Source organism: Oryx dammah, unplaced genomic scaffold (assembly GCF_014754425.2).
Source record: "Oryx dammah isolate SB20612 unplaced genomic scaffold, SCBI_Odam_1.1 HiC_scaffold_29, whole genome shotgun sequence".
In the NCBI taxonomy this organism is placed as follows: Eukaryota; Metazoa; Chordata; class Mammalia; order Artiodactyla; family Bovidae; genus Oryx; species Oryx dammah.
In genome coordinates, this window is record NW_024070213.1 from 19,920,902 (window position 1) to 19,947,760 (window position 26,859).

General features: G+C 42.8%; 1 protein-coding gene across 2 annotated transcripts; it reads right to left on the reverse strand.

Annotated features, from left to right (window-relative positions):
* Positions 1–1,122: 1,122 nt before the first annotated feature.
* YBX3 (Y-box binding protein 3) lies at positions 1,123–26,598 on the reverse strand. Of its 2 annotated transcripts, XM_040235185.1 has the most exons (10): positions 26,097–26,569; positions 22,232–22,295; positions 21,176–21,209; positions 18,304–18,393; positions 16,221–16,343; positions 13,052–13,255; positions 7,762–7,859; positions 4,491–4,662; positions 3,525–3,624; positions 1,123–1,699 (listed from the first exon to the last, which is right to left on the reverse strand). In XM_040235185.1, exons 1-9 carry the CDS (start codon positions 26,374–26,376, stop codon positions 3,559–3,561), a joined length of 1,131 nt encoding a protein of 376 aa, XP_040091119.1. In that variant the 5' UTR covers positions 26,377–26,569; the 3' UTR covers positions 1,123–1,699; positions 3,525–3,558. The 2 variants fall into 2 exon arrangements, with proteins under 2 accessions (XP_040091119.1, XP_040091120.1); XM_040235186.1 differs by lacking the exon at positions 13,052–13,255 and having other exon boundaries at positions 26,097–26,598.
* Between the last annotated feature and the right edge of the window lie 261 nt (positions 26,599–26,859).

Sequence of the window (26,859 nt, forward strand, 5' to 3'; positions counted from 1 at the left end):
TCAGTTTTTCTTGTCTTCTGTACCACCAACCAGTGTGTTTTAGGGCTGTAGTTAAACACACTATTGAAGTTTAGACGTTTTCCTCCAATTCTTTGCATTTGTTACTTTTTTTCTCTAGAATAGCTATAACTCTGATGGACGGTGTTTAGAGCTAAGGGTGTTAGAATGATAAAGTGTTTATAACTGCAGTTTTTAGGAACCTTCAGTACCCGATAACAGAAGACTTCACTAACACACAAACTCAGTGGGTCTTTTGTGGGTTTGTGCCTCTAGAACAGTGGATGACTCAAACCCAGACTCAGGAGGCACCTGATTTAAGGAATAAATCATTTGATAGGCACAGCGGATCTGAGAAGTGACTACATAGAGTTGACTACATAAGAGTTGACGTGTACTGCAGGGCTGTACTCTTGCCTGGAAAATCCCATGGACAGGGAGCCTGGTAGGCTACAGTCCATGGGGTCACGAAGAGTCGGACACGACTGAGCGACTTCACTTTCACTTTTCACTTTCATGCATTGGAGAAGGAAATGGCAGCTCACTCCAGTGTTCTTGCCTGGAGAATCCCAGGGACGGGGGAGCCTGGTGGGCTGCCGTCTATGGGGTCGCACAGAGTCAGACACGACTGAAGCGACTTAGCAGCAGCAGCAGCAGCAGCGCTGTAGTGTTTGTCCACTTGGGGGCGCCATCTACTCCCTGGGGGAAGAAATCTGTAGTTCGGCTGCAAAGAGGAGCCCTTCCTCTTTTCCGAAAGACACAGGTAGACAATTAGGACACAGCAGTTGGTGTGGAAAGCCAAGCCGTTACAGTTAGAAGTTCAAAGATGTTAGGACTACTAACCCCTTCAATAATTTAAAGGAAGTTGTTAACTGAAATGTCATCAACCACCTCAACAAGGATGACTCAGGAGCTGAGAGCACCAAGCATGCCTAGAGCTGAGCTCACATGTGAACCTGTTCATTCCCCAAAGAATCCCATTTCCTCTGCTCTCAGCTCAGGCCCCTACATTTATTAAATAGCACAAATCCACCTGTACACTTGGCTTTGAGCTTACAATTCAGTGAATGAAGTAAGGAAAAAAGACAAAAACATGTGCCTAGATAGAAAAACATTCTCCAGTTATACGTCTTTCCTTTCAAGGGTAAAAATTTTATTTTTGCGGAACTTCGTACTGCACATTTTCCAAGAGAGTTACATAAGAAAGCAAAATGTTACCCTCCCCTTATCCTAGAAATAAATAAGAAGGGAATAAAATTTCTTTTTTAAATCATGACACTTGGAAGTTTAGCACCAGCATCCAAAATGAACAGAAAAGGAAAAAAAAAAAAAGCATTTACTATATATTTCAGATTTCTTTGGTTGGGAGGGGTCTCCCCATGTGGTATTAATAATTCTTCTTTCAATTCATATTACCAAAACAGTAAAAACCAGGAGAAAAAAATATAAACCTAGTGGCTGCTGAAACTGGGGAGGTCGCTCTCTTGTTGTGTGCAGGCATTCCCAGGATCTCAGCTGCTGGAAAAAATGGCTGACATTTTCCTCGTGTAGTTGTCTGTTTTGTAAAGAAGTGTAGTCAACATTCTAATGTCCACATCTTGGTTATTAATCTTCCACTTTATTGCTTGGACGTTTCTTTGGTGTTCGTAAGGTCGTGGTCTGCTTTTTGCTTTATTTTTTGAATGGTCATTGATTAAGTCACCTGGAAAATATTCACATCAGACTTATTAAAGAGTGACAAGATGACCAAGAGTTAAAGAATAAAAAGACAAAAATTACCTGTTTTTTATGCAGTTCAAAAAATAATTTGAACTCAAAAGCTCAAAACAAAATCTTCCATGTGTACCTTTTAGAGATTTGTAAACTGAAACATGAATTTAATGGAAACTTTCTAATAAAACATTTTTATAAACAAGAACACTCAGTGCATAATGGTAAAAATTCTGTAAAATTATAAAAAAGAAAATTATCATCATGGAGCCTTTTCAAATAAATGATACTATAACATTAATAATTCTTCATAATCAGTTTAGTGGTTACACAGTATCTCCTAATATGGATATATCTCAATATTTAACCACTTCTCCAATACTAGATCATAATAGAAATTTTCCCCCTATATTTTGGATTATTTCCTTTGGAACAATACCTAGAAATAATGTTACTAAAAGGTTATGGCCAAATGATTAATATATAATCCTGTCAATTATTTCAAGCAACTCTGAATATGGAATTTATTTCTATGATAAATTGCCCATGCTACCTAGAGATAAAACAGAATATTTTCAGCATAGCACTTGTCTATCTTGTGACAGGCTAATTTAAATCCAAACCTCTGCATATAAAAGCAGATGGCATTTAAAATGTAGAAACTTTAAATGATCTTAAAATTTTATGAAATATTAATTTTTTGAAAAAATAACACTACTACTATAAGCTTAAAACCCTTTTAACTAAAAGTTACTTCCTTATTTATTTCACGAAAAGGGCAACAACCAAGAAATACTAAAAAATCAAATTCTCAGGACTTATTAGATGAAAAACCCAGAATGAAACCAACTATGGCTTATACAGTCTTTTAAGACTTGCTCAATCAGTCTTTCCAGTATATTTCTACCTATACAAATATAATTTCCAAGATTTTTAGCAAGAAGACAGAAAAAAAGCAGGAAGTAATAATGAAGAAAAACAAGCTAACTTTATGGAGAGGTTATTCTTCGCCACACCCTGCTTCGGTAGTTCATACGTGTGATATCACTACGTCTGTCTTTGTAATACCCAGACCAGTCAATATCCCTATTTTACCCGCAGCAGACAGAACTGTAGCAGAGGATAAATAAACTGCTCAAGAGCATTCAAGCAAATGAGGAGCAGATGCTGCACTGGACATTTAACCCAAGTGCTCTCAAGCACTACACATAAATAATGCTGGCTATCAAAGGGAAATGGGAAGGAAAAAATAATTCCTGTTTGTTCCACAGATCACAGTCTTCTGTTATTAAAATGAAGCCTTATCAGGCGCATTGGGCTTCCTGCTGGCTCAGTGGTAAAGAATCCGCCTGTCAAGCAGGAGGGTTTGATCCCAGGGTTGGGAAGATCCCCTGGAGAACAAAATGGCAATCCACTCCAGTTTCTTGCCTGGGAAACTGCATGGACAGAGGAGCCTGGCAGGCTAGCCCAAAAAGTCTGAAGCCACAAAGCACACAGGCACTTTAAAATTATCAAACTGGCCACTAGGTGTCACAAGAGTAAAACTTTCAAAAAATCCACGGTGTTAATAGTTGACAACTATCTAGAAAAATGACTTTGACATTCATTAACTCTGTCTGCACGTTTATGTCTCCAAAACCAAGCAAAATAAGATCAGCTTCAGAGATATTTCACCACCGAAACAACTCTTTTTCAGAATCCTGATGGAGATAAGAGGCTGGCCCAAATGAACTGCAGGGTTGGTTTAGACTGCTCCGTGCTACCGTGAGAAATCAGCGCTGTTTAAAGAGAACGTCAGTTCCGCGGGGGCCGCCTACCTGCAGATGGTGAAGGTGCCTGGGGAGCCGGCTGTTACTCTGCACTGCTCTGCTCAGGAGCTGGAGCGGGGTTCTCAGATGGTGCTTCACCTGCCTTGGTCTGAAACACACAATAAAACCACAAACCGGAAATGAACCAATGTCCACAGCAGTGGAGAGTTCAAGACTGAAAGGTTTCACAAGTAGGGATCTTCCTGCCTGCAGAGGTAAATCACTGTGCAAATTCTTAACTACTCTTAAAGTTGGAGTCAAAAGTTAGAACCACCGAAGAATGGCTTCCAAACGGCAACTAAACACCATCACTCTTCACAGCTGAGAGTCATAAAAAATATATAGTCACTTTCAACACATGCTGAGAGGCAGGTTCCTCTTTATAAACACTGTCCTTTGTTTGGAGAGCTTTAACCAGTCCATTCTAAAGGAGATCAGCCCTGGGTGTTCTTTGGAAGGAATGATGCTAAAGCTGAAACTCCAGTACTTTGGCCACCTCATGCAAAGAGTTGACTCATTGGAAAAGACTCTGATGCTGGGAGGGATTGGGGGCAGGAGGAGAAGGGGACGACAGAGGATGAGATGGCTGGATGGCATCATGGACTTGATGGACGTGAGTCTGAGTGAACTCCGGGAGATGGTGATGGACAGGGAGGCCTGGCGTGCTGCGATTCATGGGTTCGCAAAGAGTCGGACACTACTGAGTGAACTGAACTGAACCATTCTGACTAGAGTGTTAATTGGTTGAATGCAAATATCCGGTTTGCGATATGGGCAAGGCATTCTCTCTCTCTCTCACCCTCTCTGTGTATATACATACCTTTATGAAAATGTTATTATACATAAATATACATATATGATACATATTTTTTAGCCTCAGTTTTCAGACTATGAAACCATTCTTAGAAGGGAATACTAAAGGTTGACACAGTCCAGGGTGGTCTGGCAGCGTCTCCTCTGACTAGCTGGCCTCACCTCTTTGCCATCCTGTGAAGGAGCATTAGGGGGACGGGGGCGACGCCGATAGTTATAGGGGCGCTGGTATCCACGGCGAGCAGGTGGCTGGTTTGGACCATTGGCCGCTTGTTGATTCTCCTTATCTTCAGCCTCTCCGACAGCTGGGGCAGGTCGTGGGCGAGGAGGGCCCCTGGAGCAGAGAAAAGAGAACATGTACAATTGGAAAGGGCCTTTGAGAACAGCAGGTTTTGTCTTTAAAGGTTTAAAAAGTCAAGGGATCAAGACTTACTCCTAGAATTATGCAAGGCTAGAATGAAAAGGTTGGCTTAAAGCTCAACCTTCGGAAAACTAAGATCATGGCATCTGGTCCCATCACTTGATGGCAAATAGATGGGTAGACAGTGTCAGACTTTATTTGGTGGGGGGGGCTCCAAAATCACTGCAGATGGTGACTGTAGCCATGAAATTAAAAGATGCTTACTCCTTGGAAGGAAAGTTATGACCAACCTAGATAGCATATTCAAAAGCAGAGACATTACTTTGCCAACAAAGGTCCATCTAGTCAAGGCTATGGTTTTTCCAGTGGTCATGTATGGATGTGAGAGTTGGACTGTGAAGAAAGCTGAGCACCAAAGAATTGATGCTTTTGAACTGTAGTGCTGGAGAAGACTCTTGAGAGTCCCTTGGACTGCAAGAAGATCCAATCAGTCCATTCTGAAGGAGATCAGTCCTGGATGTTCATTAGAAGGACTGATGCTAAAGCTGAAACTCCAGTACTTTGGCCACTTCATGCGAAGAACTGACTCACTGGAAAAAAACCCTGATGCTGGGAAGGATTAAGGGCAGGAGGAGAAGGGGACGACAGAGGATGAGATGGCTGGATGGCATCACAGACTCGATGGACATGAGTTTGAGTAAACTCCGGGAGTTGGTGATGGACAGGGAGGCCTGGCGTGCTGCGATTCATGGGGTTGCAAAGAGTCAGACACGACTGAGCGACTGACCTGAACTGAATGTGGCAAATGGAACAAAAGGATGATGAGATTTAAAAAAATTCAATCATTTTCCTCCTTCATCTGAACACTATTTGCAGTGAACAAACACCTACAGAACATAGGTTCTGGTCCTACCAGGCACTGTGGGTGCAAAAATTAAGAGAAGTGCCTGGTATCTGCCCTCTGTGGACAGCCTGCCTTGAAGACGTGGAGACTAAGGGGATTTGACACAGCAAGAAAACTAACATTAGTCGTTGTGTGCTAAGGCCTGTGCTCTATGCTTTCATGTTAATTATCTCATTTAATTTCAAGGCTATTTCTGTGAGTTTAAGATTTAGAGTGAGAAAACCAAGAGGCTTAAAGGTGAGTATTTGATTGAATCACATTGAATTGCTGCTTTTATAGGTCAAAAAGGTCGAATACAATCTTCCCAAGGTCACACACAGCTAGAGATTGACAAAATTGGGATCCACAGGATCTTTTTCCTGTTTTCCTTAAGACATTTTTACGAAGCTTCCTTTATTTCCAAAGTCATTAGTAGTGAATCATTAGAATGACAGCATCTAAAATTACAAGGAATCTTGTGAGAAAAAAGAATGTAGAATGCTGCCAATCAGGAGAGCTCGAGTAATATCCTTACTCTCCCGTCAATAATCCCATTTTGCCAAACTTCAAGGGGGTATGGACGTCATTCATGAATGAAGCTCTTCAAGGACAGGGCAAAGGAACAGGGAGCTTACAATATAAAAAGCTTATAATGAATCTTAGGGAGTCTAGCCAATTTGGTTTTCACAAGGGATAAAGCAGAAATAAAACAACACTCCTTTCACTACTCTTAAAATCCTTGGTAGTAGTAATAATCAATTTATCGAGGGCTTACTATCTATCAGGCAACATTCTGATTATCTTAAATGCCTTAGAGTGCATCTAACCTTACTGACAACTGTGGACTATTCCTTATTGTCCATTTTATAAACCTGGTGACTCCGTCTAAGCGGAGTCCTGAAACTTATGAGAAGGAGATACAGCTACAGATGAGCTGCTAGTCATAGGGTGGGAATTTAAACACAGACAACTGGATCTGTAGTTAGCTGATTCAACCCCTGCATTAGACCGCTTCATTATCAGAACATTCAGTAGGGCAAGTCCCCTATGAGCGGCAAACTTTCAAAGACGCAAATGCGCTTGCCCCCCATCTCCTGTTGCTGACGGTCCTTCAGTTCCACCATATCCCACCTCCTCTCCCTCCTCCAGTCAGTAACTCTTCTTGCCTGATCACTGGTCACTTCTTGCCAGCCCGTGTGTGCCAGCTGTTGTACTGACTGGACTACTGTACTTTCAAGGTACTGTAATATAAGATTAAAAGTGTTTTTTAAATTTTTTTTAAAATTTTTTATTGAAGGATAATTGCTTTACAGAATTTTGTTGTTTTCTGTCAAACCTCAACATGAATCAGCCATAGGTGTATACATATATCCCCTCCTTTTGAACCTCCCTCTCATCTCCCTCCCCATCCCAACCCTCTAGGTTGATACAGAACCCCTGTTTGAGTTTCCTGAGCCACACAGCAAATTCCCATTGGCTATCTGTTTTACAAATGGTGATGTAAGTTTCCATGTCACTCTTGTCATACATCTCACCCTCTCCTCCCCTCTCCCCATGTCCATAATTCTATTCTCTATGTCTGTTTCTCCACTGCTGCCCTGTAAATAAATTGTTTTTTATGTACACGTTATTTGCATGACAACTATTATAAACCTATTATAGTACAGTACTGTCTAGCTGATTGTGTTAGGTGGGTACCTAGGCTAACTTTTTATGACTTATGAACGAAGCATGCTGGACTTACAAGCATGCTCTTGGAACAGAACTCATTGGCATGTAGGGGACTTACTGTATCACACATACGTGTTGGCAGCCAATCCTTCCTCCATTTGTAGAGCTACCACTGAATAACATATCAGTTAATTTCTGTTGCTCTCATCTCATTAAATATAATAAAATAAAAATTAAGTATGAATCTACATCATGTGAAAGTTATCAGAAACAAAGAATGCTTTGGTAGAGGGATAACTAGAAATTTTAGTTGTTACGGAACAGGGGAAATGACACATAGCCATCTAAAAATACATGTACTGCAGAGCCCCACCAAACCTTGGACATATGGTCAAAGCAGTTACATCTCCTCATTACATAATAAATCCAAAACAAACAGACCTGCAACAACCCCAACCACCCTACTGTCACTGGCAAGTTCTTCAATTGGTCATTAGTCAGCAGGCGACGTCACCTACCTCCGGTACCTTGCGCGGTAAGTTGGATTCCGATGGACTGGTCCCTGAAGTTGCGCTCCTTCTGGGACCCCATCCTTCATCTCACCAATCTCACTGGCCTGGAGGGAGGCAAGGAGAGCTGAAGTGAGTGTCAGAACGCAGGATATGAGAGACACAGCACACAGTTGCATTGAAAAAAACTTTAAAGGAAAAAAATAAAAGGCTTCATTTACAAAGCTGGGGAATCTCCTATCAGTGAACCATGTACTGATTAAATGTACGTGAACGACAGGAAAGAAAGACAGACTCAGTCCCACTAGACAGTCTTTTCCTGATCCCAGTGCAACTAAATTTATTTTATAACATTAAACATGTTAAAATGTCCCATTTGTCTCCTGAAAGAAAACCTTTATTGCAAAAGGAAATGTAATGATATACTACATTAGAGCAATGAGAATCCTCAGTCGGTCTGAGAATTTCAAACTCAGACCCACTCATTCTACAAACGGGGTACCCCTTTGATACAGTAATGGTTTCTACATTCAAAGGTCACCCCACACCTTTTAACCACACATTTACCTCTGATTCCTTTTTTTTACAATTTTTTCCTTTTATCTGTTTGCATATTTAATTGAAGTATAACAATAAATAATAAAAAATACTTCCTTGAGAAATTTATTTGAAGCTGGAGGAATTAATTTATTACAGAACTTCCAAAGGAAGAAAGAACAAAAAACTAACCAACCAACCAACCCATCCAAAATCTCTGAATTTCTTCATAATATAGACACATCTCAATGTGCTTTTACCCACTCAAAGGTAATAGCCCTTCCTTCTCCATATTTCACTAAGAAAAGAGAACCAATCAAAGAAGAATCTCTATATTCTTTCGCCATCAAATCTACCACCCTACACTTACATGTGCTTTTTCTTCTCTCACTCAACTGATTAAGTGGTCCATGCCCACAGACAAAGCCAATCCTTCTCTCTGGCCTATGAGGGCACTTGAACTCTCAATCCTCCTCTCCTCCATCAGCTCCATCCAGGCATATAAACATGCTGAAATAACATCCATCTTTTCCAACTGTGTTCTTTAAATTATCACAAAGTAACAGGGTGGTTGAGAGTATAGACTCGAAACCTCAGACTCCATTTGATTTCGTCAGTTGTCCCAATAATGTCATTTACAATAAAAAGACTCACTTAGAGCCATGCCCTGAATTTAGCTGTCTCTGTAACTGGAACAGTTCTCCAGTCTTTACTTGCCTTTCATGATCTTGACACTTTCAAATGTTACAAGGCAGTTATTTTGCAAAATACTCCTCATTCGGGGTTGTTTAGGGTCTCCACGTGATTGAATTACACATCCTTGGAAGGGAAGCCACAACAGTGCTCTGGATTTTTCTCACTGCATCCTGTTGGCTGGCGTATGGTGTCAATTCCTACTTAATTCCTACTGTTACTGACAGTGTTCACTCTGAGAAGAACCCCGGGGGAAGTTTACGCTTTTCCCCTTTGCAATGTATGAGGATTTTGTGAAAAAAGTACTTTCAAAAGCCAGTAAATGTTTCATTCTTCATCAAATTCAATATATTTGTTTACATCTGTAAACTTTTATATTTGTTAATATCTTATATAGAAAACTCCTGGTTTTCTACTTTATTCAATGAGCTGTAATCTGTTACTATCATTACTGGCCAATGGGAGCCCTGTCCAGCTGGCTTGTGTCCTCTGGATGTGACTCCAGCATTCTTTGAGTACTTCCTTGATTTCTGGCACAACAAGATGTTCTAGGCTCATATTGTACTTTCTCTGGCCTGGCTCTGAAATTGGCTGGTTCTCCAAAAGGGCTTCTATTTTTTATTGGAAAATGGTATTCACAATGAAAAATTGGGGGCCAGGCATGCTCAGTGCTATTAAGGTGTCACTGATCTGAGGCCATTTCAGTAGGCAGAAATAATACACAAACACAAATACATACCACACATACATACACCGTAAGTTACATGTGTGTGATGTGTGTCTATGTATGGCATATTTGATCTGCCCACCAAATGACTTTAGGTTGTTGGTGAAGGAAGGGAGGCCAGGAGAGAATTCAATGTAAAAACATAATCAAATCAAACAAAAACCTTGCCCTGACCCTACATCCTCCACCAGCCACCGCCCCATTTCTCTGAGCTCCTCTACAACATACATACATACAGAGGCAGAAGACCCCCTCTGCCAGCACAGACACTTCCTCAAAGGGGACTATAATACCTCCACTTTGCTCTTTCTTGAATTCAGAGACTTTTGTCCTCACATACCACTAACCTCCAAGTTACCAAACCTACTAACCTAGCCCCAGTCTCCCTTCCTCCCTTCCTCAATAGCACTTAACACAGCACTTCCTTCCAGGACATTCTCTCCCCATCTGCTCCTTCCCATTGTCCTCTACCAGACTCCTTGTCTCCCTAATCCTTAACTGCTTAATCCGAAACTCAGTCCTTGGCTCAGTTTTCTACCTATACTCGTTGTATCAGTCCTTCTCTCCCTGGCCCAGGCCTTTACCTATGTTTTGATGTCTCCACAGATGCACCTACAGTCTCGTCTACCCTCCAGGCTCCCTTTGGCCTTTGTATCGTACTTGCCATTCCCTCCACCCTTCGTGCCTTTCCTGGTGTGTGAACGCCTTGTTCCCTTGCCTCTTTTAGGTCACTTTTGAAACATCCCCAAAGACTGTCTCCCACCTCTTCTAAAATCACACCTTCTTAACTCAAGCCACTCTATCTCTTGCCTCTTTTATTTTTCTGCCAAGTTGACTTCTCTCCCCTTGCAGGTGATATTTAATGTGTCCAGAAGATCTCCAAATGCCTTCTGTCTCTCTGCCCAAACCTGGTCTTCCTTCACAAGGTATCCTTTACTCCTAACACCACACGTTCACTCCATCATCAGATGCTGTCACTTCCTAAATGTGACCACTCCTCACACCTCCACTGATAGCACTCTTAATTCCTGCCCTGACTGCCCCTCCATAGGGCAAATGAGGGAGCTGGTCTCCCTAATTCTGCTGCTGCCTCCTGTGGTCCAGCCTCCTTAAACTGTCTGGTGATTTCTCAAATATGTTTCCTCCCCTGTTTAGACCCCTCAACTAGCTTTTCATCACACTGAGGATAGGTCAACAATTCTTAGTATGGTCTATAGTAGGCATGCCTAATATGCCTTGATGCTACCTTAATCTAACCTCTTACCCCTCTATTCACCCATAACATCTCAACCACATGAGTCTCCCTTACTTCTCTGAACAAGCAAAGCTACTTCTTCTTCAGGAACTTCGATTCAAACACACACACACAGAAACAGAAAGGAACATATATAAAGGATGAACATGTACTAGAATGACAGAACAGGAGGAGACTGGACAGACCGAGTTTAAACCAAAGTCTACCACCCATGTAACCTTAGGTAAAAGTTGCTAATTTCTTAAACTACTCAAATCCCTTCACTTGTAACAACAACAACAAAAATATGGACACCACTGCCAATTCCATAAAGCTGTAGGGAAAACTAAGAACTGATTTCAAACATCTGTCTCTCAGTGGAGGCCAAACAATGCTGCTCCTTTCCCTCTGTCATATAATTCTCTTCTCGGAGATGACAAACAGTTGATATCAGCTCAGTAACCGCCATGACTTATTTGCCAAATATCGAGAATTATTATCTTTGAAAAAGGGAAGTCATTTGGACACGGCTAGATCACGCTATACGACATCCTCGATACACAGTTCAGTTCAGTTCAGTTCAGTTCAGTCGCTCAGTCATGTCCGACTCCTTGCGACCCCATGAAGTGCAGCACGCCAGGCCTCCCTGTCCATCACTAACTCCAGGAGTTCACCCAAACTCATGTCCATCGAGTCCGTGATGCCATCCAGCCATCTCATCCTCTGTCGTCCCCTTCTCTTCCTGCCCCCAATCCCTCCCAGCATCAGAGTCTTTTCCAATGAGTCAACTCTTCGCATAAGGTGGCCAAGGTATTGGAGTTTCAGCTTCAGCATCAGTCCTTCCAAGACAACTAAAATGCAGTTGCCCGAATATGCACACATTTTCAAAATTAGTTTTCAACCTGCTTTTCTGCGTGGCACACAAGAATCCCTTTGCTCTGAACCTCCTATTCCTAAGGTGAAATATACTTTTCTTTCAACCAATATTGAAGATACTCATCATATACTCAAAAAAATATGCTACATATGTATATGCTAAACATGAAGGAGGATTATTTTAGGAAGGCACTACTGACTCCCTAAAAATAAATGTGTGTCGTAGTCTCCCTGACTCTTCCTGTCCTCATTTCCTAGAGGCCCAGGCTGCTGCCCTAAAGAAACCTACTATGCCTCATGTACCCAATCTCTCCATATACGTAAGGCTACTTGCTATTTTTAGCACATTTGTCAGGGACAGCTGTTAAAGAGTAGAAGGGCAGAAAAAAAACAAGAAGCAATGTAGGAAGAACACAGTCATGCATGATAGGATAGGAAAAGGGCAGCAAAGAACAGACTGGACACAATGTTCAGTCAAAACACTCAGTGGACAAACAAAAACCAAGGACACTAAGAGGAAGAAGGTGTAAGCTAGTGGTACCAAAAATGAGGTCCTCTCCCAAGATTTCCAAGTTTCCTGGGAACTGCAAAGTTGGTGAAAGGCTTATTAACTACAAGTCAAGTTCACAATATTTGTATCAGTATTTTGCAGTAAAAAAAGAAAAAAGAGACAATCAATCTCCACTTTCATATGAGGTTTTCTTAATCATCAACATTATCTCATCTAAATTAAGGACTTTATAGACACCCTCCACCCTGAGTTGTCACACACTACAGTCTTTATCTTGGATTTTATCATCACAGCCCCAAGGTGGAGGCAACTATCCCCATTTAAGGGATGGACAAGTTAATCTCACAAGGTCACAGTAAGGAGCAGAGATAAGCCTCAAACCCAGGCCTGACTGACTTCAGAGTTCAGCTCCTAGACACCCTCACCTGTCCCTACTTTATGTCTTTCATTTTTTCTATAAACTTGAGACTGTACCTTGTCCACCAGGGTCCCTGGGTATAGGCAAGGCTCAAGGCTCATGTGGTCGTGCGTTTAGAAATGAGACTAGAAGTACCGGTCTCAGAAAGCAGACTAGTCTGCCTGGGTTAAGTAGCGTCAGAATCGGGAAGCCAAAAGCAAGGTTTGATTTCCGGCCGCTGGTATTGGAAGAGGAGGAGGAAGAGTAGGCAGAAGGACGGAGGGGTGAGGAACTGCCGGAGAGAAGTCCCAGGTGCTGGTTTACCTGCATTCTGCTGGGATGGGGGAAGACCCGGGAGCGGCGGTCAAAGGTCTGTCCCACGTGGTAAGGCGGGAAGCGCCGCCGGTACTGGGGGCGGTACTGGGGGCGGCGCGGCTGACTCCGGGCCCCAGAGAACTGCCCGGCAGCGGCGGGGGCCTCCAGTCCTTCACTGCTGCCGCTCCCTTCCTCCTCCTCCTCCCCAGCGTACTAGCGAAGCAAAGAAACAGAGGTTCAGAGGAGGTATCGGCAGGGAAAGAAGCAAAGAATACCATTTAGGCTGAGTATCAACGAAAGGAAAAAAAAAAAATTCTCCCCCAAAGGAACGATCCCTTCTAGTATATCGACAAGAATGCATTTACCTCGGATCATCAGGTGATGACCTGAGATAAGCTACATTAAGATTAAAGCAGATCTGTGCAGATAAAATACCAAGAAGCGGAAAAGCAACTGTAATTATTCGTTAAAGAATTTAGTTCGCATCTAGTTAGAATTGGTCAGTATCAGCTGACTAACCACCCAAAAAACATTTACACAGTTTAGAATATTTGGCTGCACCGAATGTGTCTCCCCAACACTGGCCATCCACTGGGGCAAAGTAAAGAAAAATATATTTTGTATATTTTGTGGTTGGTCCTAAGTGGTTTGCTTCCTGGAGCGGTTGGGTTCTCAAAGTGTGGATGGGGGGTCTCTGAAATCCTTCCTAGGGGGTCATCAAGGTCACACTATTCTCATAAGGCTGGCAGGATGCTGTCTTTTCCCATCTCATTCTTTCCTGAGTTGGGGGCAGGAGAGGGGTTGGATCTCCCAGAAGCTACCGTGACACATGGTCCCTCACAGCCCCAAGGCAGAAGGAGCTGTAAGAATCCAGCTGTCTTTTATTAAACTGACATCAGTAATTGGCAAAAACCTAAAGCAACACCACTCTTTTCACTCAATTAAAAAATAGCTTTCGTTTTAAAAAAAGTTATTTGTATTTACAAGTAATAGCTTATTTTAAAATAAATTAAATCTCTTAAATTCTGCTTTACTTTCTAATACAATAAATATTAATAGATATAAATATACATAAAAACTCTGGGATCCCATAATTAAGCATATAAATGGGTCCAAAAACCAGAAGGTTTGAGAACCACTGACTTATGGCATACCTCTCTTTATTTGTTTAGGGATAAAGTTTTAATTGCACTTTAATACCTAGTAGCAAGTAATAAATACAGTTTCTGAATATAACAAAATTTATGAACACAAGGAACTATTGAATCCTTTTATCTTTTTCCTGTATTTAAACTACCATTTCACATACTAACATTTTATATCAAAAAAATATAAGCAAACAGCTAAACATCCCTTAAAGAATTTTTTATTTCAAATCTTACTTTAAAGGGGGATTGCAATGCCAAAGGTAGTCTTAAGTAAAGCAACTATAGTTTTTAAAAAATGAACAAATTTAGAATGAAGAAAATTAAATGACTGATGTTGGGGGTGAGACTATTTAAGATTTAGAACTCTCCAGAAAACCAAGCCCACGTGAGCAACGAAATTCTCAAAGAGGAAAAGCTTCAAGTATAGCCTCAACTAGTCTAATTTCAGAAAATCCAAGTTAACGCTATACTTTATAAAATCTGTATCAGATACAATCTCCAACGATTTAAAGGCATATTAGCATAGAAAATGTTCCCCCAAATAGTGTGACTGAATAAACTGTAAATTTTCTCTTTAGGTTTCTCTGTATCTGAGTTTTCTATAGACAAATCTTTCATTAAGATTAGTTTTACAAAATAACAACAATGGCACCACCATTGCCAAACACACTCAGGAAGCCGTCAGGACCTAGAAGACATCACAACAGAAAACCTTCATTTATGTTTATTTTCAGAATTTTGATAATTTTGTTTCTAAACATCACACACATGGCTTCAGAATTTCGAGCTGAGGAGAAACATTTTTGAAGGAAAATTTTTCACTAAAGGCTTTTTACCACTTGTACTTCTGAGGTAACCTAGAAATCAAAACAATTACAACTAGTGTTCCATGAATCTGGTGAACTGAAAGAGTTAACACGATGTAGTAGATGCTATGGTAGCCTATTCCTCCTGTCTCTGACAGTTTATTATTAAAAATTAAACAGGATAAGCAAAACATGAGTAAGAGAAATACAGGAAGAAAAACAAGATACCATATGGAATCTGATAAAAACCAATTTGGGCTGCATGTTTAAGATGACACAATGAAGAGAGGAAACATTTAGGTAAGCAGAAAAATACTATTTTATCCAAGTGTAGAGATATAAACCATTCTCAGTCTGCAAATACTTCATTCTGGTGAGATTTTTTTCAAAAGTTTTCCCTGGATGATGCACACAGCCACAATCCTGTGTTCACAAAGCATCTTGAGTTTTATTCCAGAGTACCAATCCCTGGTACTAATTCTAGAAACATCAAAAAATGACTCATATCTAAGAGGTTCCTCAGGACCTCAAGTTGGATGCCTCAAGAATACTTTAAACTGAGCCTTCTCCAGCTAGACTTGGTTGTAAACCCTTTCACTTAGACTGGTACCAATCTACAGGACTAAAAATCCAGAGACTTTAATTGTTGCTTAACTTTGAAATAATGGGAAATGCTATCCTAAATAAAATAGCTACATAATTGAGACAAATCACTTAATATTTCTGTGGCCAGCACTGTCCATCACTTACTCCACAGCTGTTCTTCACTATTCCTTGCCAAGGAAAGGCTGACTTTCTTAAAAGAGACAGGGTCAGCGACAAGGGATGAACACCAGATGTAAGCCAATCTGAGAAATCCCAGGCCCCTTCCCCCTACCCCACCCAGTGGATGTCACATGGTTTGGTTCTAGCTGATAAAGGAGCCAAAAGAAGAGAAAACCTTTCTGACAACCTTGGCATGGCCCAAGTTAAGCCTTCTTGTTACATGATAATTAAATGGCTGTTACTTGCAGCCAAATGCAAACAAACTGATAAAATTGCTGAATGGCAAAAATAAGACCGCATAAGACCAGTGGGGATGAATTCTGAACACGAAAAATTTCCCATCCAAAAAAATCACTGTGTTTCCAGGAGAAGATACAGCTTTTATGTGCTTCAAATATACACAGTTAATTTTAGATGCGCACATTTCTTGGGTCACTGATGATGAAAGAGACAACGTACATTGCGGGGCGGTCCACGGCGCCGGCCGTAGTAGCCGCGTCTGTAGCGGCGCCGGTCAGCAGCATATCGGCTTCCTTCCACTGGAACGCCATCCGGGCCGGTCACGTTGGCTGCTTCTGCACCCTGAGAAAGGAAGAAAGCAAAGACAGCCTTCGAGTCAGAAAGAAGCCAAACGACCCGAAAGCACCGCCTTAGACAGCCAGAGGGTTTAAGACTGGCAGGAGGTACTAGAAGTTCCTACGGGTGACCTCAAAAACACACCCTCGTTTTAATAAGGTGAGCAAGATGCTTGATGTCCTGATTTAAATGCATACAGCATGATACCTGACACAACACTGTTTATCAACTATGCTGCAATGTAAAGTAAAAAGTTAAAAAAATAATGGATGTATATACAGCTTGCGTGCTTCCACAAAGATATATTTATCTTTAAGAAACGTAAAACTGGTAAATATAAAGCAACTGGAGCAAAGGAATGCTAGACCAGGAAGAATATTCTTCACTGGAAATAACTGAGATAATGTTCTCTTCCTAGAAAATACAGAAACCTGTTGCTCTGTGAGGTACCAAGAGAATCCACTCATGGGCTCACGTGGTCTGTCCAGCACTGAGCTAGTGAGAGAGAAATTCCTCCCAGCGTGGCAGTGGCAGGAATGAAGGGCTGCTGACTCAGCTCCTGCTTTCATACACAGTGTCCACAAAAGTAGTCCCTCTTCAAATCTTATTGTCGAAACAGACATAGCCTTCAGATTCTCTACGGACAAGCGGACAAAGTAATGCTTCAAAAATATAAAAAGTTCAGGAAAAGGAGATTCAAAAGAGTGAAACCCCACTCTGTGTCCATTTGTATAACCTCCCATGCTGAAAACACACAGAGGTAAAATTAACCTGGCTAGATAAAATTTTAATAGTTGGATGGGACGTTAGGGATTGTTACAGGTCTGCATTTGCTGGTAGATAACTCTGAAAGATCTGCAAGATACTCTGGGATCACATTGGTAAAGGTCACTTAAATTTTTATATGAGATGAAATAAAGTGTTTCTCTTTTAAAACAGGAAACAGTTTGAGAGTTGCTAAGAATAGGAACTACAGAATGAATGGTGTGTATATCAGAAGAGCAATCATCTGGGAGTGAACTAGTCAGCTTACAATTTAAAAATAAAGCATAAAAGACATTACTAATATTATAATTAAACATATCACAGCATTAAAAACCTGTCGATGCACATCAAAATGATCCTTTTAGCTTCCTGAGTTAGTCTTCATCTGAAGATAGCGGTTATACAGTCTGTCAAGATGCCTCTGGCTTTTCAAAACCCAAGCCAAAGAGAAAACATAATGATTATTTTTGATTTTATTCTTAAAACAAAAAGGTATCTTTCACCCCAAAATAGCCTTTATCAATTTTTAATACTAAAAATCTACCTTAATTTTAAAATTTTTATTTATGTATTTATTTTTGGCTGCCTTGGATCTTCATCACTGTGCATGAGCTTTCTCTAGTTGCAGCAAGCAGCGGCTAAGCTCTAGTTGTACATGGGCTTCTCGTTGCTGTGGCTTCTCTTGCTGCAGGGTATGGGCTCTAGGAGGGTGTGCGGCTTCAGTAGTTTCAGCTCCAGGGCTCTAGAGTACAGGCTCAATAGCTGTGGTGCATAGGTCGTTTCTCTGCAGCATATGGGATCTTCCCAGATCAGAGATCGAACCCATGTCTCCTGCACTGGCAGGTGGATTCTTTAGCACCAAGCCACCAGGAAATCCCTGTTTGAATTTTAAATTTCACTTGAAAATACATTTGGTACCAAAATAAGAATTGTCATTTTAAATCTTCAGAAATTAGCTTTTCCTTCCATGATTTAAATAGGGTTCATCATTTATTAAAATGGAAATTAAAATATCCTTTTATACTGCATCAAACAATGCATATGATAGTCAATAATCAGAAACACTTTTACTTAAAGAATTGCTTCTTTCTGTCATAGTAAAAATCCAAAGTACTGTTAACTCATAAAGGACTGAGAGACCATTTACTAAGCGAGAAAATATTGCCAGCACCCTGGATACCCAACCACAATCTCCTCTCACCTTCTCTCCTTCAACCACATCAAACTCTACGGTTTCTCCATCTCCTACACTGCGCAGGTATTTCCTTGGGTTATTTTTCTTGATGGCAGTCTGTCAAGATTAAAAAAACATTCTGAATGAAGTATAGGTCAAAGTTGGCCACAGAGTTCATCCCTTTCAAGTTTACTGGCTCTACTGAAGAAATCGTTGATCTAACGTTGTTGTTTAGTCGCTAAGTCACGTCCGACTCTTTGCGATCTCATGAACTGCAGTGCACAACGCTCCTCTGTCCATGGTGTTTCCCAGGAAAGAATACTGGAGTGGGTAGTGATTTCCTCCTCTAGGCACCTTCCTGACCCAGGGATGGAACCTGTGTCTCCTGCATGGGCAGGTGGGTTCTTTACCACTATTCTATTCTATTCTCCCAACTAACCTGCATCTCCAAAACAAGAACAACGAAACAAAAAAACACTATACAACTATGTTCCACATTACTTTCTTGATTTCATGTTATCCTTCAAAATTCATCTTGGTAGGTGGGTTAAACGGAAAGTGCAGTTATACTAATGAACTAATTGTGATACTGGATAGATGCGTTTCCTCACACTATAAAGTGTCTTGGGTCAGACTCTATTTTCCATCATTGTGGGGGCTTTGGGATGGGGGACGCCTCCATAAAATCTTACACATGCACATAAACACAGAAATATGGGGATAGAGATTTCAGTGAACAAGAGAAACCGTTAACTTCACAAGAAATTTTAAAAATCCAAGGGGGGATAAATATTTCTGACAATATATGAAAATACCTCAAGAACAAGACGCTGCTGACAACCTTCTCCTCTCCCATTTTACAGATGAGGAAACCAACTGGAGGCTGATAAGTGATTTATTTGAGTTTATAGAAATACAGCCTAGGGGAAAGAGGCGGGTGGGTAAGGGAAGTGTATACCCCTGTACTATAACTGTGTGATATTTATTCAAATTTTTCTCATCACATCATTCAGATGTCAGCTCATCCCTATGTGCTCCCTGATAAATAACATTGAAAGGTTAATGATGTTATCCTGCAGTGAACATGGGCACCTAAATACCTGCTTATAAACAGGCTTCTCTTTTTCAATCAATGGAAGGAAGAAAATAATTCCTGCAATGAATTCCATTTCGTCGGCTGGTATCTCTAAACAGTTAAAGGGGCTCTGGGTTTCTGTGGAACTAGGTCAGCCTTATTTTATAAAGCGATTAGGCATGTGTAATCTAGCCCTTCCCTTACTCTGAGTAGGAGGGAGGGAAAAAAAAAAAGAATGAGCCAGTAGGGCAGAGACCTCACCCACTGAGGAAAAAGGCAGTTCAGGACAGGATATACACGCAGGCCGCCTGAACACTCAGCCAGTCCAAAAACAGCCCCTCCCTACCGGCTTGTTCCCTTTTTCCTGTTAAACTGGGCAAGCCTCAGCACACCAAGGTGACTCACCGCCCAGCCTCACGGGGGGCTGGAATCAGTTCACACACTCACAGGCCAGTGAGGCTGGCCCCTGGCACAGAACTTGTCAAGTCCCTTTACGCCATCAGTCACCAGAAGGCAGAGTTCTTACCCCAAATGTCTCTATTACCCGCTAGGTGTTATAAGCAACACTCCCTTTTGGTCTGTTCTGACTTTAAAAGTCATTGTGTCTGAACAAAGTAATCCACTCCAGATACCCAGGCACAACTGGAATACAACTGATAGAAACCACAACGGGATCACTTCTTCTGACATAGCACTCTCTCCAGTCACCAAACTCTACCCCATTGTGCAGAGGATCCTAAACAGCAGGAAAACACAGAAAACCAGACGCTTGACAGAGCCCTGGAGGTGAATGTGCTGGTATTGGTACCTGTCTCTGTACTTCTCTGTTGTTATTCACTAAGAACCACACATATGTGAGACAATTCACTGAAAATTAACCACACAAAAAGAAAACTAAGTGCACATCATGCTTTTAATCTCTTTTGCCAAGAAAGTCCAGGATACAGAATAACATCCTAGGTCAATAATGTAGAAAAAGACTGAGCTTCCTGTACAGAGAAGTCCATGTTTTCCGTATTTTACACTTTTTCTACATCTCCTTTGAATACAGGGGACTACAGGCCTATTTGATCTGGACATATGCTAAGCAGGACAGAGGAGGGGACTGGCCTGGGAGCTGGAGTCTCCTTATGTCTTGGCTCTTGCTTGTGCTCAGTCGCTAAGTCGTGTCCAGCTTTTCTGTATCCCACGGACCGTAGCCCACCAAGCTCCTCTGCTCATGGGACTTCCCAGGCAAGAATACTGAAGTGGGTTGCCATTTCTTTCTCCAAGGGATCTTCCCCACCCAGGGATTGAACCCGAGTCTCTTGCATTGGCAGGTGGATTCTTTACCCCTGAGCCTCCTGCAAAGCTCCCATGTTTTGGATACACACACTCCAGCCATCTGCTTCGCTGTGCTATTTACCCAAGTTCAAGTTGCTCTGATGGAGGAGGATTTAACCAGTACCCACCCAGGCGAAGGTAAGGTGGGGCCCAGCCAAACACAAGGAGGAAACACAGTCAGGCGCACAGCCTGCTAAGATGGAAATAGAAGTGCTTTAGCTGAAGACTGGAAGGCTCTAAAAATTAGCATGTGGTCTGATTATTACTTCATTAAGCTCAAAAAATAAAACTGTCTGAAAACAGTTAATGTGATGGACAAGAAGAGCTTAAGTGCTAATCTTAAAATGTGGAACTGGGCCCTCTTGCCAAAATAAAACCCCAGAAGGAGTTTCAAGCAGTACAGCAACGTACAGGGCTTCACTCTGGGAAAGGGATAATAATAGCAGATTACAGACGCCCCTCTCCTCAGAGAGCAAACATCACAGTTATCGTCCCTCTTACCTGATGTACAAATACATCTTCTTTGGTGTCATTTCTGTTGGAAGACAAAAAGCTCACAGTTAAAAGAACTAGGTAAGTGGGAAAACGTACAACAGTTTAGAGCCTAGGACTTCAAAACACAACATAGATATCTGTCTGTCCTCTAAACTCAGATGCCTCAAGTCAGTCCTCCTTAAAAACTTCTAAACCCAAAAGGGACCCACCTTACTCTTCCATATGACAATGGTGCCTAGCTTCATGCACACAGAGTCAACCTACCGAAACACCCGTTTCCTCTCATCTCTCTCTAAATCACATGGTATGTAACCAGAGCCCGAGGTTTCCCTCCCAGCAAAAGCAAAGCAAGATAGTTAAAAGGACAGGGCACAGCTGTGAACTAGGCTCCCCTTGCACTGAAACCTAAAACAACCCCCCTCCACCACCACCCTACCCTAAACCCCCACCCCACCCCCACTGCCCACCAAAACATACAAGGAAGAAATTAGAGGAATTTTTCTTTTTTTTTTTTAAGAAGGCGGGGTCCTAGCTAGGAGGACTAGAGAAAATGATGGTATCATATAAAGACATCAGAACACCCTCACCGCTTGCAGCTGTGTTCTCATTCCTATATGCTTAGAAGTTACCATGGTTTAAAGAAAACACTGTGGTTTCTACACAGGACTTGGACCAGACCTGGGTTACAGATCCAGCTCAATTACTCACTAGTTGTGTGACCTGAGGAAAGTTGCTTAACCAGTCTAGGATTCCACTGCTCCATCTGTGAAATTGTGGATACCCATTCAATTATCTTAAGGCCCTTCCCCTTTCTCTATTGTCCCCACTGCCACTGTTTTATCTTTTAATGACTAGATTATATAAAATAAGTTATTTATCTGTGTTTTAGAAATGCATTGCAATTAATGTTAAATGATCAGCAGCTTAGAAATGAGAGTATTTACACAGCTCAGAAATCTGAAAACTATACAAGCCATTAATAAAGTATGGGAAAAGACCAACAGCAGGTGCCACAGCATAAGGACATATTTAAATAAAACACGCAGAGATACACACACATACCGATTTATAAATCCATATCCATTTCTGACGTTGAACCATTTGACAGTGCCAAGGACTTTGGTGGCTAAAATAGGATTAAGCAGATAAATTAGTATCTGACCTACAAAGAGATAAAGCTCATACCACTAAGGTCTTGATAGCATTATTTAAAGCCTAAATATACCTGAGGAAACCATTAAAAGCTTAACTTTAGAGTTTATCGAGAGAAGAAAATGGAGGAAGTGAAGTTGTCACAGGTTGTCACAGGGAACTACTCTTCAGAAGACTAAACCTTTCTTCCTTGGGAAATGCTTCAGTGAAGTCCTGAGATAAGGTGTTGTCATAAGTCTACATGATTCTGCAGTGATTAAAATTGGGAAACACTGTTTAAGGGGGAAAATGAAAATATGCTCTGTAAAGTTTTACAGCAGAAAAACGTTCCAAGTGCTGAACGCAGCTCTCGATGAAAGTGACTACAGACACACGAGCAAGGTGAGCCCTGAGACCTGACGCATCCCTCTCACACTGAAACAGTCGGCAAACTCCACATAGTGAAAGAGTAGCTCCTTGTTAATAGCTGATCTACAGAGACCTGAAGAAACTTGTCTTGATGCCAGATGGGGGCCCATCAGAGGAGTCCAGAGTAATAATAGAAGTGAGGCGGGCTCAGGCCAGTTCTGTTCTTACCGCCCCGAGACATGACGCAACAGGCCTTTTCAAACCTGCGATGAGTTTGGGATTCTGTTTCGTTGTTTATCCTGCTCTCTTCATTTGGTGGGAATCAAACCAAACTGATTTTGGTTTCTCCTATAAACCAAATTCTTATCAGCATTTTCTTATAACCCTCGCAATGTGATTGCTGACTCTACTCGCCCTTGTGATAGGACCATTTCTGTACAATGTAAGATCTTAACAGAACTCAAGAGAAGAAATCTAAACCAATAGTATGGTCATGGAACTTGTACTTCACAGATTTATGTTTATTTTAGCCATTTATGATTTTAGATGACTCCTCTGAATCAACTGTGAATACCAAATCCAGTACCTCTATGAAATGCCCCGGTCTAAATTCAGGAAAAGCATAAAGCAATTATCAAAACTCAGTGAGACAAGAAATGTGGCAATAGAGTACCTTTAAAAAAGAATAAAGCTTAGGAGAGAATAAAAGTAACAATTAACCACAAACAATATTTTTAATTTCCAAGGAAAAATAATAAAGATTCAGCTTTTAAACAAGAAGAAAACAGTAATTAGAGCTTACTTTGCTGTGGGCAGGGTTAGTTCTGAGTTTTGCTACATGAATATGCTTGGGGAAGTAGTTTATTTAGCTCTATTTGTAAAAAGAAAACACAAACAAAAAAATCTTTTGCCTTCAAAGTCATTTGGCCCACCATTTACTGAGCAATCTGCAGTTCTTATGCCAACTAAGGAAGATCTCTCTCCAATAAAGAGACTAAACTATTAATACCTTCGGTTTTAGGGCATTTTAATTAGAGCAACAGGGCAAAGAGGCATATATATATATTTTAGATCTAAATGTACACAGAAGACTGGTTTTGATCAATCATATGCTTTTAAATCTCACATTATTTCAAATGATATGCTTTTTGTCTCATTTGCCCCAAAATTAATGAACTAGAAAAACATAAGGAAAATGTAAAGGTAGGAACTCTTTTTGATTCATTTTCATATAGTTAATGTTTACAGGCACTGTCAAAGGCATAATTGTGATTAGAAAAGCAACACTAATAAGAAGAAAGATGAAAGTGATTTTCAAGGATAACTTCAATCCAGGTTATTTTTATTCCCACTTTAGTTTTTAAAAATTTCCTAATTTCACAAAAATTTCCAGTGACCTCACAAGGCCAAACACAGTCATCCATTCTTCTTGGTTTAAGCCCATAAACTCACTTCGCATACACAGAGCTGGATGGGGAAAGGAGGACGACCAACAAGCTTCCATGAGGTTCATTAAGTCTTCCTTCAGTCATATCGACTACTTCCCCTGGCCTGTGGCTATACGCTGAAGTTTAGAACCACTTCTAAGAACTAGAATGCGAGAATCCCAAACCAGAATTCCATTTCAGTCAGCGCTGCACCTGGCATATTGTAGGCACCATGTGTCTGCTTGGCCAAGGACAGGAGATGGCAGAACATACTGGACAGAGACAGCGTTGAAATGTCAGGCAGAAAGCTGTCCTTGTTGCTGAGATTTGGGAGTGACAGCGAAAAGACCCCAAACCTACAACCTCACCACCAGGCATGTGCTGGGACTGTCAGAGCAGTTGGTGGCTGAGTAAATTAATTTATCTAGTTCCTTCATCTTTAAAGATATCTACTGCAGTTTTAAATTCAGTTTTAGATTCAAGAAAGATACAGGGATCCAGTGAAAGACAGAAATTTCCTTTATATGAAAACAAATCAAATTAAGAACATATCCTAACACTGCTTCGGATAAACCAAGGTTGTCTCTCTTGACATATGGCATGGGAAGTGTTCCAAGAAACACTTGTTGAAAACAATATCACAATACAACCTGAACTAGACTGGAGCAACTTTTAGCCTAGAGAAATGAAGGCTATTTTGTTTCTTAACCTGCACATGTTACATTTAGCAGCTCCTTTGACAGTAACTGAGTAAAATCTAACCCTAAAAAAAAAAAAAAAAAGAACACAGGCCTCTCAAGGCAGGAAAAATAGGATCCTATTAAACTTTCTTCACATGATTCCTCCAAGTTTCTGCCTATAAAATTTTCTTTCTAGAAAATTGGGCAGGCAAGGCTCACAGAAAGCAAACATGCCCCATACAAAATACTGAAAATTTCTCAGAAGCATCTTACACCATCTCTTAACCTTCCCTGGTTTAAAAAAAAAAAAAAAAAGAGGGAATGAGATATACAGCACACACCCTTTAGAGACCTTATTCCCCACCCACTGCCTAGGCCTCACACAGGGCGTTAACGTTACTGAATGAGGACGCTGAGATACGTGACAAAACCAACAATAACTAGACATCCTATGTAACGTTCTGCCCCCGGGACCTGAACATCTCCTCTTCCGACTCCCCTTCCTAAGCTACAAGTCCCCAAGATAACGAGGCTGCGAACTAACGTCATCTCCTCACTTCCGACCAAGTTTTTTCAGCTGCTGCACCAAGCGCTTTCCCACAATCCGGGAAGATGAGAGTGATTGGTAAACACCAAGTGGTTCTTGCAGCAGCGGGCAGGGCGAGGGAGGGGGACGCGGGACCGAGACCCAAGTTTCCCCGGAGAAGGATTGCAACACCCCTCCGCCAGCATGTGGCCGACAGAAGCCTGGCCTCGTTCCCTCGCCCCCGTGAGAAGGGCGTCTGGGACGGACACCTGAGCCTTCCCAGCAAGAAGACTTTCCACCACCACCAACTCCCCCACCCCTGCCCTGTCTGCTCCGAGCGCCTTCCTCTTCCCTCCAAGGAAATGCTCTCCTCGCCCAGATCCTAAGCGAGGACTCCAAAGTTCCCATGCCACGTGGGTGCCTGTCCCATCCCTACATCCACTTCCATCCCACCCTGGATCCTCTTTCCCGAATGCCGCTTCTTTCTCCTCCGCACCCAGGGATGCGTCGCCACGGGACTGCGCGACAGCGCCCTCCTAGGGTACCCAGTTAAGACCCCCAACTTGCGAACCCAGGAGCGCTCGGGCGGCCGGGAGCGCCGCGCCCTGGTCCGGCAGCGCCTGCGGGATGGGCGGCCGTCCGCCCCGGGGTGGGTGGGTGGGGGGACCCCACGTCCCCGGGGACCTCGCTCCATCCCGCCCAGACAGGCGGCTGGAGTTGCCCACACGTGCTCGGCGGCCCGGGCCCCAGCCCGGAGCGCCACCCGCCCCCCCGATCCTCCCCGCCTGACTCACCGAGAACTTTCTTCTCCGCGTCCTCGCTGCCCACGGCGGCCGAAGAGGCGGGGGCCGCGGTGCCCGGGGCCGCGTCCCCACCGGGGTTGCCCGAGACCAGGGCGGCCGGGGCAGGGGCCGGGGGAGCGCCGCCGCCCGCCGGGCTCTTGGGCGCAGGGTCCTGGGGGGCCGCCTCCGCCGGAGCCTGCGGGAGGGCGGCGGCGGTGGTGATGGGGGCGCTGCTGCTGGGAGCGGCGGCGGCGGTGCTGGTGGTGCTGGTGGCCTCGCCCGCCTCGCTCATGCCGCCTCCTCCGCTGTCCCTCGGGCACCTCGGTGGCGGTTGGTCGGCGGTTGGCGCGGCTGGGGGCGCGGCGGCCGGGGGCTCGCTCTCCCGGAGGCCGGGCTGGGTGGGGGTGTCTCGCGGCGGAGGCGGCTCGCGCTCTTGGGCTGCGCGCTCGCTCCGGGGCTCCGCGCTCGGTCTTACTGCCCCAAAAATGGCCCCGCACGAGTTCTTCTAGGCGGCGCGCGGGCCCGGGGAGGGGAAAGGGTGGGGAGGGTTGGCTCCGGAGTTGGGGCATCGACTTCATTAGCATTTAAAGGCGCCCGCTGCCCTTTTTCCCGCCCCTTCGCCGCTCGGGCCGGGATGGGGCGCAGGAAAGGAAAGCAAGGGTGCGCCGGGGCTTGGCCCGCTGCTCCGGAGTTTTCCGCGCAGCGCGCGCTGCCGCCCCGCTTGGTTGGAGCAGGGGCCGCAGGGCTCCCCTGCCTCGCCACGTCTTCCAGGAGG

Bases quoted from the DNA above. Each gene is read 5' to 3' on its own strand.
- YBX3 (XM_040235185.1), bottom strand. From the start codon at position 26,376: ATGAGCGAGGCGGGCGAGGCCACCAGCACCACCAGCACCGCCGCCGCC. The intron at 22,296-26,096 runs GTGAGTCAGGCG...ATCCTATTTTAG, and splicing joins CGCGGAGAAGAAAGTTCTCG to CCACCAAAGTCCTTGGCACT. The intron at 16,344-18,303 runs GTGAGAGGAGAT...TTCCTTTCTCAG, and splicing joins ATGTGGTTGAAGGAGAGAAG to GGTGCAGAAGCAGCCAACGT.